At 38.2% G+C, this 21,182-nt stretch overlaps 1 protein-coding gene across 4 annotated transcripts in view; it reads right to left on the bottom strand.

Annotated features, from left to right (window-relative positions):
* LOC110286980 (protein FAM122A-like) overlaps window positions 1–21,182 on the bottom strand; it is a 60,535-nt gene that overhangs the window by 26,936 nt on the left and 12,417 nt on the right. For 3 of the 4 annotated variants that reach the window (XM_021153671.1, XM_021153672.1, XM_021153669.1), the window contains exons 4-8: window positions 13,256–13,312; window positions 10,603–10,646; window positions 10,450–10,504; window positions 8,180–8,272; window positions 5,227–5,282 (exon numbers count right to left, since the gene is read on the bottom strand). In XM_021153671.1, coding sequence (XP_021009330.1) covers window positions 5,253–5,282; window positions 8,180–8,272; window positions 10,450–10,504; window positions 10,603–10,646; window positions 13,256–13,312 — 279 coding nt within the window. In that variant the 3' untranslated portion in view covers window positions 5,227–5,252. The remainder of the gene's footprint in view (window positions 1–5,226; window positions 5,283–8,179; window positions 8,273–10,449; window positions 10,505–10,602; window positions 10,647–13,255; window positions 13,313–21,182) is intronic. The other variant, XM_021153670.1, reaches the window with a different exon arrangement.

Below are 21,182 nucleotides of genomic sequence, written 5' to 3'. Positions count from 1 at the left end.
GAAGTGTAAGCCGAATAAACCCTTTCCTCCCCAACTTGCTTCTTGGTCATGATGTTTGTGCAGGAATAGAAACCCTGACTAAGACAGTGTGTGTGTGTGTGGAATTTGTGTGGGGAGCACAGCTGCTAGTATACTCATGATTAAAGACCATATTCTCCTCTGTAGGGTAACGTCATACTCTTTGTCCAAGCACATAGTTTCAGTAATGGCATATAGGAGGAGTGAGGGAGGATGGGTATACACACCCAGCTAGCCAGATTGTTTGGATAAGCCCTAGCATTCAATGGGATGACAGACACCTTACCCAGGTTGTCCTTCAATCCTATCTGTGTGTTACAAAACAAGATCTCATGTAGTCTAGACTGGCCTTAAACTTATAAGGTCTTATAATGGTCTTGAACTCTTAATCTTCCTGCTTTCATCTCCCAAGTACTGGAGGTACAGATAAATGCCACCAAGCTCGGCTTGTCAGTGCCCATTATTTACCTTCATCATTAGTCTTTATACTTGAACTTAGCATCCTTTATAGTACAAAATTCTTTTGGGCTAACTGGCCAATGGTATAGGTGAACTTTTATGTGTATTGCTCCCTACAGCTTCAGGAAGAAATACCACAGCAAGCAGACCTCAGTCCTTGAAGAGTCCCTCATACGTTCATAATTGGTGCATGAAATATATGGCAAGCAATGAAGTTGAATAACTAAGAAGATATTTTAGTCCATTTGTCCTTCACCAATTTATAAAATCCTGTCTCATTTCAGGGGATGATCATGTTTCATACCTCATACATATTCAAAGGGCTGAAAATGTAGTTCAGTGGTACAGGACTTGCCTAGTTTGTGCAAAATCCTTGGTTCAAAGTTTCAAAATTCAGTTGCATCACAGATGAACATGTATCAGGGTCACTGGTTTTCAAATCTTAACAGCAGGGGCCTGGTGGCTAATACCTGGAATCCTAGCACTTCGAATGTTGAGACAGGTGGATCACTGTGAGTTGAAGGCCATCACAACACAGTGAGAAGGTGACTCAAATAACAATGAACAAACAAAAACAACTGCCCAGTCATTTGCTCAGGCAGGCCTACATCAGATTTTCATCATTCAATTATATTTAAAGATAAAACATGTTTCATTAATGTTTTAAGCAATGTTTTATTTCATCTGTTTCATTTCATGATGGTACATTTCTACCATTCAAAGTGCTAATATTGTCTTCAAATTACTTATAGCATTTACTTTATATTTAAAAATTTTAGCATGATGTTTTCCTATTTAAAAAATCATTAACATTTTTTAAAAGAAAATAATTGAGGTTTAAAAAACATAAAACCACTAATGAACACCTGTAAATATGAGGGGTCCTTTTGGTTTTCTTTTTGGGTTTGGTTTTGTTTGTTTCAAAAAATCCTAATATAGTAAACCTGTAATCAAGTTAGGCAACAGTCATGAAGACGAGCAAAAGAAAATTCATACAAATGTAAAAGGCTACACCTTGTTGACATTTTCTTTTCCCCCACACTTAATTAGAATGTAAAGTTGATCAGGGCTAATCAGTTGAACACAAATTCAGTGAAGCCCCAATTACTTATGATTTTCATTCTATTCAATTAGCTTTTATTCATCTCGCTGTTTCTCTATTTACACCTTCCCAACAAATTAAACACCCAAAGATTCCTGTGCAAAATAAGCAATCCTTGGATCTGTGGATAACTAAGTACATTGATTTTCATAATTGCTTTGATAGATGACATTTCCTTCCTACATGGAAACTAGCAATTACTGGAAGCATTATTTAAAACAGAAATGGACATTAAGAACCTTTTTTTTTTTTTTTTTTTTTTTACTGTACTGGAGATCAAGCACAGGTCCTCAGCATGCTAGGCAAGTGCCTTTCCACTGAGCTACACTTCCAGATCTAAGCATGCAATTTTAATATTATATTTCTGGGTGGTTAATTGAACAATTACACTTCATTAAAATATAGGGTCTTCTATGTTTAATAATTTCATTGATTTGTTCCTATAAGTAAATCCAGATCTCAGTTCTTAAAGCAAGTGAAGGCACTAAGAATGTGGCTTAGAAGTTACTGCCTAGCAGGTGCAAAAACGTGGACTCTGGCTCCCTCCAATCACACAAATCAGATAAAACAAGCAAAACCAAGGGGTAGCGGGAGTTTGTTGGAACATACCTGTAATCACAGCAATTGGGAGGTGGAGACAGGAGGACCATGAAGGCCAGCCTGGGCTACATGAGACTTTGCTTCAAACCAACACAAAAATGAAAGTGAAACATTTTCTAGGTATTTGGCTCCTGAAAGGTGTATGGCTGGATTTTCAGCATAGAAAGTGTTACTGCAGTGAAGTGAAGGAAACACACAGGAATCAAACCTGTGAGCTCTGGATACATGAATTATGAAAGTGGATACAAAGCTGGTTTTTAAAGTTTCAATTCCAACATAGTTTGTTTGTTTGTTTGTTTGTTCTAGTTGATACTTGATAGTGACTATGTAAATTGTAAAGCACGACTCCATTGCTTCAGAATGGCCATTTTAACTGTATGTATAGAGTTTGGGACTGGGCAAGTGTTTTGAGTGGCTGCCTTAAACTACCTATATGGTTTCTATTTGTGATCTTTAAGAAACTACCATTTTTAGCATTAACCAAATTCCATCTATTTTGAGACTGGGTCTCACTCTGTAGCCCAATCTAGCTTGAACTCACTCTGTAGGCCACGCAATCTTCTGACTTTGCCTTCCTGAGTTCTGGAATTATAAAATGTGTCACTATACTTAGCTTTATTTTTCTAAATAAGTTTTGTAAGCATCTTAGCTGTAAACATATGTTTACAGCTAAATAGATAAATTCTCGTATAGCATGCAATAAACTGTATAAACACATTTCAAAATACTGACCAGAAACATTTGCCTATGAAAAAAACAGCACTACTAGGCTGTGGATCTGACCATGGCAGAATGCTTGCTTTGTACAGCTGAGGCCCTGGGTTTAATCCTAGTTGTAATATGTAAGGGCAGAATTGCTACAGTCATTATCTTGATGTAAGTATTGATGCTTGCAATTTATGTTCTTATAATACTATCTACCCATGAGAAAAAACTGAGGCTCAAGTAGAGTATATGTGAATGATAAATGATTAGGGCTATGATTTAAAAATGACCCAAGAAGGCCTGGAGGGCTAGTTCCATGATAGAATATTTACCTAGCATGTGAAAGGCCCTACGTTCAATTCTCAGCAACACAACAACCAAAGTGCCCAAGAGACAGATTCACTAGCCCTTCTTCCAGTAAAAGCACAGCTTGCACAGTGCACTTCATCCCCTGCCAGATGATGCTTAGACTGCTATAGAAAAAAAGGCTCATTTTCTACTTTCCACTTAAAATTAAAACGTGAAAAACAAAAATGCATTCCTCATAAAAGAAAATTTAAAATATGCTTTGGTAATCCTAGTATTGGTTTAAAGGTATTTTACAGCTGTCTAGCATCTTCAAATGTCTTGGACTGGCCAATTGAAGCCTTGTCAGCTCTTGATTATCCTACAGAACTGAATTGCTCCTTATCACACGCACTTGAGAGACTAATCTTTATCTCATAGTCCCAAACTTTCTAGAGCCCTCAATCTTTTGAAGAGTTTTCCTGACCAGAATCTTCTTTTTTACTTTTATACTATCATTCCCTACCTTTCATTTGTGTTTATGGGCTCCATATATGACAGAGGTTGTTTCCCAGGTGAATGTTAATATTCCAAAATACTTGAATGAGATTAGATTTCAACTTACCTGCTATTGAGTCTGATCACTAATTATTGAATGAATTTTTATCAAATTTGTATAGAATATGCCTGGGAGAGTCTGACAGCATACAGACTATGTGGCATGCAGAGAATTCACTTTGGAATTGCCTTAGGGATACACAAACAAATAAGGCAGTTGTCTTCTTGATAGCTGAAACCCAGATACAATATGTGTGTGTGTGTGTGTTGGGGGGGGGGTATGTTACTGGGGGTATGTTTTTAGCCAGGTGTGTTGGCTTTAATCTTCCTGCCTCTACCTCCATTATGTTGGGACTCCAGGCGTGCACTACCATATTTAGTTTATGCAGTGATAGGAATTGAACTCAGAGCTTGCTTGCATACTAGGCAGATACTTTACCAAATTATCTACATTTCCCAATCCCAAGTTTTTTCATGCCAAAACTGAATGATTAAAAAGTTGTAGGCAGTGCTGAGGATTGAACCCAGGGCCTCGTGCATGCTGGGCCAGAATTCTACAACTCAGCCACACTATCAAACCCAAGGAAAAATTTCTAAGAAAATGTCACCATGTAATACAATATTTTGTGTATAGCCGTAGGAAAGGGAAAACAACTCCAGTGTGGTAAATTACCTCTAATTTAAGCACACTATTGGTTTGTTTATTTAATTAAGCCAGAGCCAGAAGCACACTAGAGAAGCACTTCACTACTGAGCCCCAACCTAAGCTTTTATTTCTGTATTTATGTGTTTATTTATTTATTATATCTGTAGCCTAGGATTGCTTTAAAGTCTCCATATAGCAAAGATGACCTTAAACTTTTAATCTTCCTGCCTCTACCTCCATTATGTTGGGACTCCAGGCGTGCACTACCATATTTAGTTTATGCAGTGATAGGAATTGAACTCAGAGCTTGCTTGCATACTAGGCAGATACTTTACCAAATTATCTACATTTCCCAATCCCATACTTTTAAATATACAAATGACTTCAGCTTTCTAAGAGCCCTCAAACACACACCAGGCAGCTCACCACCACCTGTAACTCCAGCTCCAAGAGATCTGACATATTCTTCTTGCCTCTGAGGATGGCTGCAGTCACATGCATACACCCAGCCACAGATAAATGCACGTGCGCATAATGAGAGGGAGGGATGGAAAGTGTGTAAATATAGTATTCATGTATGAACTTCCCCCAAATTAAACATCTAAAATAAATAAAGTAAGTAAGTTTTTAGCCAGGTGTGTTGGCTTTTAATTTCAGCATTTGGGAGGCAAAGGCAGGTGGATCTCCATGAGTGTGATGTCAGCCTAGTCTACATAATGGTTCCAGGCCACCCAGAGTCTAAAAGAACAAAAACAATAACCAAATAAAAACAAAAAATGAATAACATTTAATATTAGATAATTTTACAACACAATTTTAGGCTATATCTGCCAGAATGTAAAGGTATCATTACTTTTTGATGTTTCCAGGATACTTGAGCTAAAAGGTCAGATGTTCGTGGTGTGGATTCTAAAAATAAAACCATCATAATTATTACAAGAAAACTTTTAAACAAAATCAATCAATTCATTATAAATAATTAACTCTATATACTAATGGGAACTATGTATATTATACAATATCACATCTCTGTGTTGCCTTTCTCTAAACATTAGCATGAAATAAGATTAAAAAAAAAGATGAAAAAGTTCTTGCAATTCTAGGGATTGAACTCGTGATTTCGTGCATGATAGGCAACCACTACTACTAAGTAGACTACTTCTACCAAGCTACAGATCCCCAGGGATTTTTCTTTCAAGTGCTTTAGAAAGCTGGGGGTGGGGAGGTATAAGTAAGTAGGTAGAGTATTTAGCCAGCATGGTAAATGCTCCAGGTTTGATCCCCAGCACTGTATAAAGTAGATATGGTAGTGCATGTCTGTAATTCCAGTATTTAAGAGATGGAGGTTGGATGATCAGAATTTAAAGGTTTTCCCCACTACATACTGAACTTGATGGTAGCCTGAACTATATGAGTTCCTGTTTTAAAAGTAAATAAATAAAGAGATATTGATAGCTGATGCTTAAGAACAAATTCAAATTCGGTTAGAGAAAGACCATGGTCAAGCCAAGGTTAAGAAGTTGTTGGTCCCTTGATGCTTCTTTTCAGTATAATTGAAATGATGAATGGAAACAAACGGCATTTTCATTTAACTAAAGAGAAATAACTTCTTTGTTTTTACAGAACTTGGAACTGTACTTTTTTTTAAGACACTGAAATACTTGGGGGCCAGAGGTAAATTCAGTGATACAGTGATTGCCCTGCCTGCATAATAGCCTGGGTTTTATCTCCAGCATTGCAAAAGTAATTTACTGTACACGTAATTTAGTATTTTCAGACAACATAAACTCAAATTGATCATTGTCATTGCCACTTAGCCTGAATAGCCCTACAATCCTAACTATTCAGGAGGTCAAGTCAAGGAGATGAGAAATGAAAGGCCAGTCAGACATACACAGTGAGTTCAAGGCCACCCTGGGTAACTTATTAACATGCTGTCTCAAAATAAAAAGTACAATGAAGGCCAACGGTATAGATTACTGGTAGATTGCTGGACTAGTATACTACTAGCAAAAGGCCCTGAGTTCTAGCTCTAGGAAAGAAAGGAAGAAAGGAAGAAAGGAAGAAAGAAGGAAGGAAGGGAGGGAGGGAGGGAGGGAGGGAGGGAGATAGAGAAAAATAAAAACATTGCAAAAGAGAGAGAAAAATAAATGGCCATATATGAGTCAGCACTTGGGAGGCTGAGGCTGGAGGATCACCACAAGTTCAAGTCCAGTCTAGAGAGAAGACTTTGAATAACAAGCAAAAACAATAACAAAAAAAAAACTAAAATTGTCACCTGGGCCTGTGAATTTGACTCAAAGACAAACACTGTAATTCCCACTCATTTGTAAGGATGGAGAAAAATCATTGTTAAAACCAAATTGGAATAGACATTTTAAAATCAACATTTTTCTCAGAAAAAAAAAAAAACCAGTAGCTTCCTAGGGCATGCAGGCATGATGGGAGAAGACTGAATACAAAACGCCCCAAGGCAATTAGTGTAAAGAACCTTTTATTCTCCTGATGTAATTGTCGTCTCAGAGGCTTAGTGCCTCAGACTACTAACCTAAGCTTAGTTCTGGAAGCTTCTAGCCTCTGTATAGTCTTATCTAAGCCTAGAATGTTTTCAGCCTCTGAGATTTACTGCTGAATAAGCTCACCCTTTCTAGTACTTTCTGGTCTCTAGCTGGCTGGTCAACACAGCTGTTCTGGCTCAAACTCCTTTCCAGGCTGACTCATTCGGTCTGGATTCTCTCACCTTCTGACTGAATTGCTCCACTTGGCCTCAAACTAACTCTAGCAATCTGTTCTAACCTTCTGTCTCCTCATTCTCTGCCTTGCTCTGACTTCACATGTGTCTAGCTTGTTCTCTTTCTCTCTAAAACCTGTCTCTGTACAACTGTCCCAGTAAAACTGCCTGTCTCCTTCTCTCTGTACTAACCCTCAAGTAGTTTTCCTTTCCTTTCTCTTCTCATGAGTTAGGCATATCCTATTCTGTCAAATATTTCCCTGATTGGTCACTTTGTCTGCCTCTCAATTACACACAGCACTTTCAAACAATGGTGCTTCCTTCTACAAACTAACTTCATTTCTTGGGATTAAAGGTGTGTACTAAGCATGTGTGTGTATTCCAACCAGAGGGATTAGAGCTGTGTGTTAAGTGCTGAGCCACACCACAATTAGAAAAAGGTTTTTTTCAATGAATAACACAATCTTGAGGTTCACACTGTGGTCAAATATCCTACAATAAATTAGCATGAGAACTGCTCTATAGCTTTACTATGGTTATAGTTACAGAAATGTACATTATTCCAAAGTTAATTTAATTACACATTTAAAAGCTGCTGGATTTAGTTTGATGCATGTAAGAAATGAAAAAGAAAGTGAAACCATTTCATGAGTCATTTTCTGTTTGTTTTTGAAACAGTCTCACTTTGTAACCCAAGCTGGCCTCACATCTGAGATTCTCAGGCTTCAGCTTTTCAAGTTTACAGCAGTTTTCTGAAATTACAGGCAGTCTCAGCAGGAAAACATCACAAAGACTCAGATATATAATAGTCAAATATATTCCCCTAAAGACTTGAGTGGGGCTGGGGCGTGGTGGCGCACACCTTTAATCCCAGCACTCAGGAGGCAGAGGCAGGCAGATTTCTGAGTTCGAGGCCAGCCTAGTCTACAAAGTGAACTCCAGGACAGCCAGAGCTATAAAGAGAAATCCTGTCTCGGAAAACCAAAAAAAAAAACAAAAAAAAAACACTTGAGTGGGTGACTATTAATATACTTCAACATTACAAGAAACAGACTTTTAGGCACTCCTTTTTTACCTTCCTAGGTCTTTTGGGGAGAGAAGCCACTGGAGAAAATGGATTTAGATTGATGTTCCTCATAGCGGATGACTTCACGGTGTTATTGTCATTCTGTGTATAAGAGAATAAAGTGTACAGTTGCAGTACTCGCTGCATACTAATCAAGTACTAGGGAACAATAGCTATGGATGAACAGGGGGATACTTAGTACCGGATCATAGTACTACAGTGAGGATGTCTTGCTCTGAAGCAAGTGTGTGTGGGGGGGGGTGGAGCGCAAGATTCATGTAGATAAAGCTATGGCACTCTTGATCTTTTGGAAGAGAGAACTATGGGGTGCTTACCTAGTGCCCCAGAAAGACATTGTGAACAGTCAATATTGAGAAATATATACAATATACTCAGGCTCTAAATTAATGTTTTCCTTATGGTTGTATTTGTTACTATACTATTGAAAACTATAAGGTAATAAACATATTTATTCCTAATATTTCATTTATATCTTAGTTATAGCTAAACTGTCTTTGGTCCTTCCCTGTAAAGAATTACTCCCATAACTCAGAATTTTAAAACATATTCTTTTGCAAAACTAGGGTAAAGTTATATTTGTATAGTATGTGTTCCCCCTCCCCCAAAATTCAGGTTCTCTTGTTCATTCATCCCAACACCTGAAGGAATTAGAATCTGCTCAATTAAACAACTCTAACAGAATCTACAAAGTGAATTACTGTGAAGCCTGAGAACGACCAAGGAGACTCCAGGTGTTTTTTGTTTTTGTTTTTGTTTTTGTTTTTGTTTTCTTTGTTTTGTTTTCAGTTCCCACAGACCTCAGTTAGATAAAGTCAAGGGACATATGGACAGGCTGTTGTCTTCTTGTGGCTGTACAAAGATGACCATAATGGTCAGGAGTCACAGTGACCCACATTATTATTCCCTGTCCTTGAACCTATCTGACACACTTACATGTGGCTCCTCTTTTTAGCTTAAAGAAAACTTTGGTTTATTTTCTAAATTTCTGTTATCATTCTTCCAATACAGTGGCTACTTCCCCCACCCCCCCAAAAAAGCCTGATTATACTCTATGACCTAGGCCTGAACAACACACAACTCACTGTCTTTAAAAGCTACTCTGAAATGAGGGCCACGTGCCCATCTGAGGCATCACTGAAAGGAAAAGAAAATGTCTTCTGCCAACAGAATATTTCCTCATCTACTGACTCCTAAAGCTGGAAGTTGGCATTAGCCAGAATCTCTCCTATTCAAATCTCAGCTTAACTCTTGTTTTGTCACAGATGTTCACAGAAGAGTCAAAGTCATGTAACAATCACAACGAAGTAACTGCAATGTATATAGACTTTTAAAAACATAAAGTAAGGATATCCCTATAACCTAAATGTTTAAATTAAAGGCTGTATGTCAAAATATTAGTGGAAATATTCTAAATTATCGAATAAAGCCCAGTAAATCTACCCCTTAACACTCTAATCTACAGTTTCTGAACAAAATAGGGTCTCATGTATCCAGGCTGGCTTCAAACTTATAGTCAAGTATAACCTTGAACCCCTGATCTTCCTGTCTTTACCTACCCAGGGCAGGCCACAACTAAACTTTTCTTAGGTTAGCCAGAACAGAGAGCAAGTTGGTCCACTGATCCACAAAAGAATCAACCTCAATCAATATTCTCTATCTCTGTCCCTCTCTGTGTCTCATTGTCTTTGTGCTTCCATTTTTCAATATATCTCTCCTCTCTCTATCTCTGTCTCTCTGTGTATCTCTATCTGTCTCTAAATCTTTCTCTGTCTTCTGTGTATCTCTCTGTCCTCAGATCTCTATCTTTCTGTCTCTGTCTCTTTCCTCCCTTTCTCCCTCTCTCCCCCCTACTATATTGTCCACTGGCCTGCTATTTCTAGGCTCAAAGAACCCTTAGTCTCTGCTTTCCCACTGTTGATTGCATCTATAGAGGCACTTTGCAACACCCAGCTACATCTATAGTTTAGGGTCAGAAAACTATGTTATTTCAACCCATCTTTCACATAATGACTTTTTTGTGGTAAAACCATATACAGCTTCTTTTAAAATAACCTTTTAATATGCTGTGTATATATGGAAGCCTGAGTGAGTTTCTGTGCAGCACATGTGTGCAGGAACCCAGAGAGGTCAGAAGAAGGTGATAGAGTCATGTCCTGTCCATGACAGGAGCTTGTGCACTGCCATGTGGGTGCTGTTAACACAACATTATGTTTGTGAAAATGGAAATTTTCTACAAAATGAAAATGTGAATACTGTACCAGATTTAGACATTCTTCTACACTCCGACTTATCTGCAATGCAGTATGCATGTCCCTGAAGACAAAAAGAAATTAATACTGTAGTCAGCCCATCTGAAGGAAAAGATGGAACTGAATATACAAATGGTGAAAATAGTAACTCATAGTGCTCACCTCTCATGCATTGCTTCTCTGCTTGCTATATCCATCCCTTCTTCCTAGAAGGGACAGAGAGAATGGTAAACCAAGTGCCTAATTCCTACTGATCTACTAAATTGCATTTCGGTTGAGAGTTTCAAATTTTCACTAAGATGTCCTTTATTCTCCAGGCTATGGAAGTGCTACATTGTTTCATTTTATATATATATATAAGCGTCTGGCTCTCTACTCTTTGCTACCCTACAAATTACCACAACAGTAGTCTACTACTTATGCAGTGCAACATACCAAACGCACAGAAGCTGATTGGATGAGAAACTCTACCTTGCAGCAGTCAAGGAGGAGAAGACCAACATTCACAATTACATGCTTTTCTCTACTAGAAGTACTTTGATGGCCTTAGTCTATAGCATACCAAATGCCTAGCAGTATGGATTTGTTTAAGAAAATGATGGGATTCAAAGATGATTTAAATCAAACTATTGGGGTTCAAAATATGTATGACAGGGCTGGCGAAATGGTTCAGTGGGCAAAGGTGCCTGGTGACTTGGTTTTATCCCAAGGACCCATAGGATGGAAGGAGAGAACCATCCGCTAAGTGGTCCTTTGACCTCCACATTTGCATCCCGGAATGCCCCATCATATAACTACAGGCCTAATTAATTAATTAATTAATGTAATAAAAGTTAAACCAGGCATTACATAAGTGAGGAAAGGATCCTGTTTATATAGAATTGTAAGAGGGGCATTTAGAATATTTAACAAAGAAGTAAAGAGTATTAGTGAAAATGTGGAGAGACTATAACCTTTGAATGCCATTGGCAGTAATGAAAATGGGATTGATTCCCTAGAAAAGTCCCAAAAGAGATAGAAATCAGGGCTAAAATACTTTTACACCAACATCCATAACAGCACCATTCATTCAGAGGTGAGCAATCAAGTGTCCTTTAAGCAGATGAGGATCAAAATGTGCTATGCCCATACAAAAGAATATTATTCAGCTATATATAAAAATCAAGGTTTGGCTTAGACATGAAGCTCAGCAGCAGAGTGCTTGCTTAGCATGTACAAGGGCCTGGGGTTCAACTACCAGTACTTCAAAAGAAAGTTCTAATATATACTGCAACATGGGCAAATCTTGAAAACATTATGCATAAGTAGAAAGAGCAAGGACAAATACTATATGATTCCATGTATATAGTACCTAGAATAGTCAAAATTCATAAAGCAAGAAAATAAAATAGAACTTACAGGCTCAGACTGGGGTGCTTGTGAGAATATAAGACTTGTTTAAATGGATATATAGTTTCTTTGAGGCATGATAAGAAAGTTCTAGAAGTAGAAACGGTTGTCTAACATTGTGAATTACTTAATACTATTAACTGTACTCTTAAAAATGTTTAAAATGGAGCAAAGTATATAGTTCAGTGGCAGAATGCATGCCTAGCATGAGTAGGGTTCTATAGTACCTGCTACTCCAGAGAGGCTTGCACCAGTAGATTACCCAAGCCTAGGAGTTCAGGACTAGCTCAAGGCAGCACAGTGAGGCCTCATTGCAAAACGAATAAAAAAAAAAATCCTACCTTGGGTAGAAAATAAATGCTAGCAATGTAGAGTTGAAACAAATATTGGGAAAATGACAGATTATAAATAGAAATTCACATTTACTATCAGTATTGAGCAATTACTAATAATATTTAAGAATTTATAAAAGTAGAATTTCTAGTTTATTGTATTCTTTAGTATTTCTCTTTTGGGGAGAGGAGAAACATATTGAAACAAAGTCTCCTGTAGATCAGGGTGACTTTGAACTAAGATTTGTTTCTTAGGCTGGCCTTGAGCTCCTGATCTTCTTGCCTCTGATTCAGAACATTGGAATTTCAGGCATGCACGACCCATTTTGTATACAGTCGATGATTCATACAATGTACTAGCACAGTGGTATATATCCAAAATGTATAAATAAACATGGTTTATTATGCACTTTGAAGATGCGTACATTCAGGTTTTTATTGATGGTATGTGTGATTAAATGAATTAAAAGGTCCAGGTATATAACTCTATGGTAGAGTGTAGGCGTAGCATCCACAAAACCTTGAGTTCAAATCCAAACAACAAATAAATAAATTTAGAGATTATGGTCTATAATGTGGACTCTGAATGCCCCACATAGCTCAAGGTGGCTCAAACTCATTATGTAGCTGACAGAGATCTTGAACTCCTGATCCTGAGATTTCTGGCATGTGTCACTACACCTAGCAATTTATCTGTTTTGTTTTAGGAAGTCATTCTTAGAATTAAAAATGTAATTGGCTATGACTGCTTTTAGAATTATAAAAACAGCTATAATAATAATAACAATAATAATAATAGCAGTAGTGGGGCTGGTGAGATGGTGCAGTGGGGAAAATGCTTGCCTCCAAGCCTCCTGATGATGACCTGTTTGCTTGTCAGGAAGTACAAAGAGGAAGGAAAGAATCAGGTTCTACATGGTGTCCTCTGACAGCCACATACATGTCATGGCACACACATACATATACACACACAGAGGCACAGACACACACACATACACACACACACATGCATGCACACATGCACCCCAATAAATAAGTAAATCCCCCCTCAAATTAATTTAAAAAGAGCAACTTAATGTTGAAAATTCTCTAACCTGTTTGATTTGGAAAATCCGGTTGGCAGATGTACGACTGCGGGAAGGTAGAAACAGCTAAAAATTAAAATATAAGAGTCAGATTTATTGTAATGTTTTGATTAATAATTTAAAACATGAGCCAGGCCGTGGTGGCACACATCTTTAATCCTAGCACTCAGAAAGCAGAGGCAGGCAGATTTCTGAGTTCAAGGCCAGCCTGGTCTACAAAGTGAGTTCCAGGACAACCAGGGCTATACATAGAAACCCTGATTTGAAAAAAATTGAAATATGAAGTTAATGTTATACTATCTAAAATACTTATTGAGTGTACAGCAGCAATGGCATATGTTAACTTCAAAGCTTCCAAAAATAAACTTGGGGCGTGGCAATGGTGGTGCATGCCTTCAATGCCACCACTTAGGAGGCAGAGGCGCGTGGATTTCTGTGAGTTTGAGGCCAGCCTGGTCTATATAGAGAGTTTCAAGATAGCTAGACCTACACAGAGAAACTTTCTCAAAAAAACAAAACCAAAAATAAATGAATAAAATTTTGGCTATTGACTGAAATATTGTAATATTGTGTTATTCAGAAGTATATATATATATATATATATATATATATATATATATATATATAGAGAGAGAGAGAGAGAGAGAGAGAGAAAATTACAATTGCTAACAAAAGAAACATGAGACAACACATCAATACAATTTTTTTTGTTTCCCTCTGAAGTTAATCTGTTTTTGAGACAGAGTCTCATGTAGACCAGATTGGCCTCAAACTCCTTATACAGCTAAGTCCCTCCACTTCTGCATACTGGGATCTCAAGTACACTACCACATCCAACCCATCATCAAGTTTCCTTTCTTAAGACACTAGCTCTCAGTGTCACCTCACTTTTCCTTTTGGTTTTAGCTCAGCACTAAAGCTTATTGAGAGGTGTTACCAGAGCAAAAAGCTCAAACAGCTATTAAATCAGCAGCCAAGCTGCCTGGCATACAAAGAAAACATGAACAGAATAATTTCATCAAATATCTTAGAAGGTTGCTGGTGACAACTAATTTTCATAATATGGGTTGACTTAAGGCAAACACTTTCAAGTAGTTTACAACATTTTCCTTTTCGTTGCTAAGATACTTGTTGCCTAGGTCCTTTCTCTTTTTCAGAGCTACTTTCTCCTTTTTTGTCTTGTCTCAAAGCTTATGAAAGCCCGTGTAAGAGAAGAATGAAACAATGAGGGGATTTAAAGCTAAGTATGGACACAAAGCTTAAATTACCCTCGGAATTTATCTAAAATAGATAACAAGCCTGGTTGTTTCCTGAAATGCTCTGTACTGAATTTATCATATCTGGCTTTCACAGGCTGATTTTATCTTGTAGTACTGGGGAATCAAACCTAAGGTTTTGTGTAAGATAGGAATGTGTCCTTCTACTGAGCTCTACCCCCAGCCTCATTATATTTTAATAACATATATTAAGTACATAGACAATGTATGTATATATTTTTATATTAAGTATATCTATATATGCATATATATTAAGAACATATATTAAGTGGAGCAGCTCAAAAATACCTAATGAGTACCTACTATGTGTTACAGCACTTTTCTAGGGCCTGGGAATCTAGTAAATATGCTATCTTCCTGACCTTGAGAAAATCAACGTCTAGTTAGGAAAAAGAAAAGAAAAGAAAACAAACAACAAAGCCCAGGTAAGTGCCAGCGCCTCACAGAGCAGACAGAAATCCTTTTTGCTGTTAGATTTGTTGTATTATTTTATGTGCCTGAGTGTTTTGCCTGCATGTTCATATGAGTCCACATGTGTGCCTGGTGCCCTTAAAGGTCAGATGCTACAAGCCCCCATGTGGGTGCTGGGTATCGAATCCAAGCTGTCTACAAGAGAAACAAGTGCTCTTAACCACTACACCAACAGTCTAGCCTGAGGTAGGAATTCTTAATGGGTACAGAAGGTATTCCAATGAATGGGAAAAACGACTCAGGTACAGGTCCATGTCTAAGGCACAGAAAAGCTTAAGGTATTGAAAATGTACTGGGAGGAATTGGCAGAAAATAAATTAGATGAAAAGTGGCTGACATGGAATTGTAATTTTTGGAACTTGGCCTCTGTTCTCAATAGAAAACAAAGTATAGGCTTCTTGGCATTCCTAAATCTTAAAGGTCTTTAAAATGAACGAGTTCTGTGTGCTATGAAAGGTTACAGAAAAATGTAGCTGCAATATGTGGGGAAAGTTTCAAGTGAAGGAAGGAGGTAGTAAAAAAACAGTCTATGGTCTTAATGTAAAAGGGACCTTGGGATGATGGAAGTGGGTTGGAAAGATGAGGTCAGCTGAAGGCTCAAAGTAGAAAATCACAGGCATACTGTGGCCAAGAAAAAGATTGAAGATGAATGTGTGTCAAATAAACACATCCGTTTATGAAGGAGATGATTTTCTGTTTTACTAGGCTTTCAAATGTTACCACATGACTTTTTCAGGAGCAGACGAGTTCACTTAATAGTATTTTAACCAAAGCTGGAAGCACAGTGGAGAGTGTAAAAATGACAACACAATAGTCATACATAGAACTTACTCATGGCACCAGATGTGTTGGCACATCCCTTTAATTCCAGCACTCAGGAAGCAGAGGCAAGCAGATCTTCATGTTCGAGGCCAGCCTGGTCTATAGAGTGAGTTCCAGGACATTCGGGGCTACACAAAAAAATCCTTTCTCACTAAGGTTTTCTTTTAAAGGGAACTCCTTTGAGTTCCCACAAAAGTTACATGTGGAGATTGGCATCACTGTTTCACCATAGAGCTCCACTGTAGAAGTATGACTAACTCATACACTTTAGTATTTGTCACACCCTTATTTAAAGAGTTGTGTTTCTTATCAGAAGGAAAGAGAAGAGATTAAAACAGCAGCTAATAAGCTATAGATCTTAACCTTTAGGAAATCAATGATGGAAGCAAATACTACAAAAAAAAAAAAAAACACACACGCAAGAACTATTGGCCATGATGATGCACACCTGCAATACCAACCCAGCACCTAAAACAGGAGGATGGGAGTTTCCAGATAACACACAGTAGAACCCTGGAGAAACATAGAACCCCATCTGAAACAAATTTTGCTCCTATTGTGCTGTTTTAATTTGGAGTGGAGAAAATAAAGTCTTACCTAGTGCAAATAGTTTCTTCTGAGATAGCTCAGAAGTTATGAGTGTACACTGCTCTTGCAGAAGACCTGAGTTCAGGTCCCAGTGCCCAGGATATGCGGTTCACAACTGCCTGCAACTTCAGAGCCAGGGGATTCAACACTGTTTTCTGAACCTCGTGGGTATTTACACACAGACACACACACAGAGAAACACACAGACACACACACTTAAAAAGTAAAGTAAATGTTTCAAAAATACACACACAAAAAGAACAAAAAGAGACAAGAAACAAATGTCAAATGGAAAGAAAGTAGAATGGGGGGGGGCACCACAAAAGTAGGTCAGCATGCAGAGGAGTAGAAGACAGGGGAAAGGCTTAAAGTAACATTTGATTTGAGTTAGGCCTTGTAGAGTGAGAGATTTGGTAGCATATGCCACAGAAAAGTGAAAATGTTTCCTATATTTTAGGCAAGGATATTAACCTGTTGTGCATCCAGGAAGAGAGGGAAAGAAGAAAAGGAGCTGATGCCAAAAGAGTTTAAAATGATGGAGAGTTTTATAAGCTACACTCAAATTTCTAAGTGCAGAAAAATGACTCCAGTAAATACAGGACTGGAGCAAGTAGCAGGTTATATCCAGCAGCGCTCTTTATTAGCTTTGGGGTGAACATGAGCAGATATGCAACTCTGAGCAAGCTTTACCTTCTAGCCAGAGGGCCAGCCTTTTCTAGCCATGTTTTCGGCCTGAGATTTTAATAAGAGAGAGAGAGAGAGAGAGAGAGGAAGACAGAGGAAGACAGACAGACAGACACACAGAGACAAAGAGACACACAGAGAGGCAGAGACAGATTTTTGGAGATAGGTTCTCACTATGTAGCCCTAGCTAGCCTGAAACTTACTAAAGGGATCAGGCTGGCCTTGAACTTACAGAGATCTACCTTCTGCTTTCTGAGTGCTGAGATTATATGCATGCACAGTTAAGCCTGGTTTTACCTCCAGAGTCATCTTACTGGCCCATTTGCTAGTTTCTGGATGTCCAGGACCATGGTACTTTACAGAAAGCTTACAAACACTCATGTTTTCATAATTCAAATTACTAGACAGTTCACAATATATAGTGTGAAACATTGATGTTTGTGATGTTTATAATCTAATTGAAAAGCTGTGGTAACATGGATATATATATATATATATATATATATATATATATATATGTATATATTCTATTTAGAAAACTTTGCATTGGCCGAGTTTTCATTATATGTTAGTGTGTGTGAGTGAGTGAGAGAGAGCGAGGTGGCAAATTGTTCTAAACTCATTACGCAAGTTTTTTCAAAGATACTTTTAGTTGACACCAAATAGGTGATGAAGAGACAGTTTAGGTTGAGACAAAGATCTTAAATTTCCTATTGGAAAATGTTGCCCAGGAAATCATGAGAGGACCAAACAACTGAAAGGAATCCCGAGCTGGACGTGGTGGTGCACGCCTTTAATCCCAGCACTTGGGAGGCAGAGGCAGGCGGATTTCTGGGTCTACAGAGTGAGTTCCAGGACAGCCAGGGCTATACAGAGAAACCCTGTCTCAAAAAAACCAAAAGAAAAAAAAAAGAAAGAAGGAAAGAAAAGAGAGAGAGAGAGAGGAAGGAAGGAAGGAAGGAATCCCATGTGGTGAGTAGGACTAAAGTGAGCTTACAGAACTGGAAGACTTTTACGTTGCATACATGTAGCTCAAATATTTGATCAGCAGCTTCTTTTATCAGTACCACTGTGGAAAACCAGAGATTTTCTTGCTTCCAGAGAAAGCAAGAACTCTGGAAGCAAGTTTCCCCCAAAGCAAAGCACTGCTGGTTGATGCTGGCAAGGAAAGTGCTTTGTGTTTTTTTCTTAGGTGGAACAAGATATTGAAGTCAAAAGAGAACTGGGTTATAAAGCTCAGTGGTAAGAAGGCTTGCTTAGCATGCACCGGGCTCTAAGTTCAGTCCTCAGCAGTGAAGCCATTTTCTGAGATATTGATAAACTTCCTGAGTGTCTTTTGCGGAAATTCTCACTATGTCTTTTTCTCCTCATCTAGGAGGATGAAATTCCTTGGAAGGAAGCAAGAGTACAAGTGCCAAGAAATGATGGGCAGAGTATGTATGTGCGTGCTTAAGGATGTTTAAGGGAAGTGGAGGGGGAAGGGGCTAGAGTGCATGCTAGCTAAAATTCATTCCTAAGGAGTATATTTCACTGGAGAAATTAAGGAAGTCTGGATTTGTTTTCCCAAAAACACAGCTGGATATGGTGACCTGTAAATCCCAGCACTCTAGCAGTTGGGGCAGGGCCTTGAGTCTGAGTTCATCCTATACATAGACATAAAAGAGATAGATGGAGAACCAAAACTAGTGTGCATGGCTATGTAAAAAATTAATGAATTTGAAAACATTCTAGTTTCACTATTCTTAACCCATTTCCTATCCCAGTTGCTACAGATAAAATGCTTAGATAATCCTGAAGGAAGGGCTGTGGGCTATGCTTAAGATCACTCTGCCCGGTTCCACAAATGATGAGTCAAGGCAGCTTACATTAGTCCTTAACAGGAAGAGTGTCGGCTGGATAGACTGAATACAGAATAGTGCTAGAAAGCAGATGATGTGTTTGCTACCAGGGGAGCATGAACTGATTTGGAGCTTGTGGCCACCAATGTGCAAAGCTGATGATCAGACAAACATTAGAGATCATATAGTTAAAATGTTTGCATCCTCTGTTGTAGCACAAGCCTGCAACTCCAACACTGGGCAAAAGATCTCAAGTTTGATGACAGCCTAGGCCACACAGCTAGATCTTGTCTTTAAAAAGAAAAAAAAGAAAGAATGAAAGAAAAGGGGGAAAAGAAAAGAAAAAGGGAAGTGGACGGGATGGTTAGAAAATCATACTCTTTGTGTCATTTCACAAAGGATTTGTTATGCTGTGAAACGGGAGATTTTAAGTCTATCACCAAAGTTTGAAGGTCTCTACAAAATGTCTAGTCACACAGTAGAACTATGTTTTTTCTGAGGACAGAAAAAATTAGTGAGGCAGAGGCAGAAGTTGGAAGCCATCTTAGGCTACATAGTGAGAATCCACAAATACGGAAAGAATAGGGTTGCGAAAGTCTGGGAAGAGGCAGATCATTAAAACTATTGTTCATGCTTGATGAAAATATTTAAATACTATAGAAATGTAGACAGTAGAAGTTATATTTGTCCTATGATGGTATATTCCAGAGATAGCTACTAACAACGGTTTGATAAACACATATATGATCATGTTATATACATATCTTGAACCAGGGTCTAATTGCTAGAGACAGATTGTTAGTGAGGCTACTGAAGAAGGGAGAGTGCAGACGTGGAAGGAATTTGGGTCTCTAATGACATCACTGAATGATCGAATTAGCCAATCCTGGAACCTCTTCTATCATCTGACATCTTAGAGGCTAAGCCTCTTCTAATTGGATTTTGGTGCTTCTGCCTATAGCACTGTAATTCATCATGTCATTCCTAGATAACTTAGCATTTCTGTACTAATGTAAACATATACTTACATATGTCTTATACTAATAATGAATTGATACGTTGACACAATAAAAACATATGCCTTGTGTTATCATAGCAAGCTAAATCAATAAGCCTTGAAATCCCCATCATTAAATAAGTTAGATGACTTCAATTCTTTGCAACAAAGACCCATTATATAAGATGGCTTATTTTAAATACACATTGCATTAAGCTGAACCTTATGTAAATTAGGAATCTATAATTCCTATGGATTTGCATTAAAGTGTTGGGCACATGGTTACTGTCTACATATACTATCAGTACTAACACCATCTTGGGATTGAAAAAATGGATCAGTGTGTAGTGTTTTCTATGCAAGCATGAGGACCTGAGGACAGATCCCTGGCATGTACATAAAAGCCAGGCATGATGAATGGTGTGCATCTGCGATCCCAGAGCTGAAAAACAGAGACAGGGAGATCCCTGCAACCTGCTGGTCAGCCATTCTAATTGATTTGGTGAGCTCCAGGTTCAGTGAGAGACCATGTGTCAAATAAATAAGGTGAAGAAAGATTGAGGAAGGCAACCGATATCAAGCTTTGCCCTCCCCAATTATGCATATATACTTGCACATGCACCTACACATGCACCCTTGTACACACACACACACCATCTAATATTTATTGATCATTCAATATGTGCAAGTGCTGTGCTAAATGTTTTATTATGATAGATGTAATTATCAAAAAACCTATAATGTTAATGTTATCACATTCTCATCTTCCAGATAATGGAATTAAGGCATAGAAAAGGTAGTTTGACCCCAAACAACTAAACTGAGTTTATGTGCACAGTGTTATTTATTTGTTTGTTTGGTTTGGTTTTTTTGAGACAGGGTTTCTCTATGCAGCCCTTGGAACTCACTCTGCAGGACAGGCTGGCCTTGAATTCAGAGATAAGACTGCCTCTGCCTCCCAAGTTCTGGGCTTAAAGGCGTGTGTCACCACCGCCCAGTCAGCGTTATTCATTTGTGTCCTTACTTTCCATCCTTCCACACCAGAAACCAATCTGGCCTCATTGTATCTCACACTTTTCTGCAATGAAACTAATTTTCCAACTAAATCCAGGTCCTCTGCCAGACAGCAAGTGCCCTTAACCACTGAGCCATCTTTCTAGCCCCACTGTCAGCCAGTTTGCCATAGTTATTGTAGTAGTACCCTCCCATTGAAGATGTAAGATCTAGAGACTGCCATATCCAGGGATCCATCCCATAAT

Source organism: Mus caroli, chromosome X (assembly GCF_900094665.2).
Source record: "Mus caroli chromosome X, CAROLI_EIJ_v1.1, whole genome shotgun sequence".
NCBI classification, from domain to species: Eukaryota; Metazoa; Chordata; class Mammalia; order Rodentia; family Muridae; genus Mus; species Mus caroli.
This window is presented reverse-complemented; position numbering and strand designations above follow the sequence as displayed.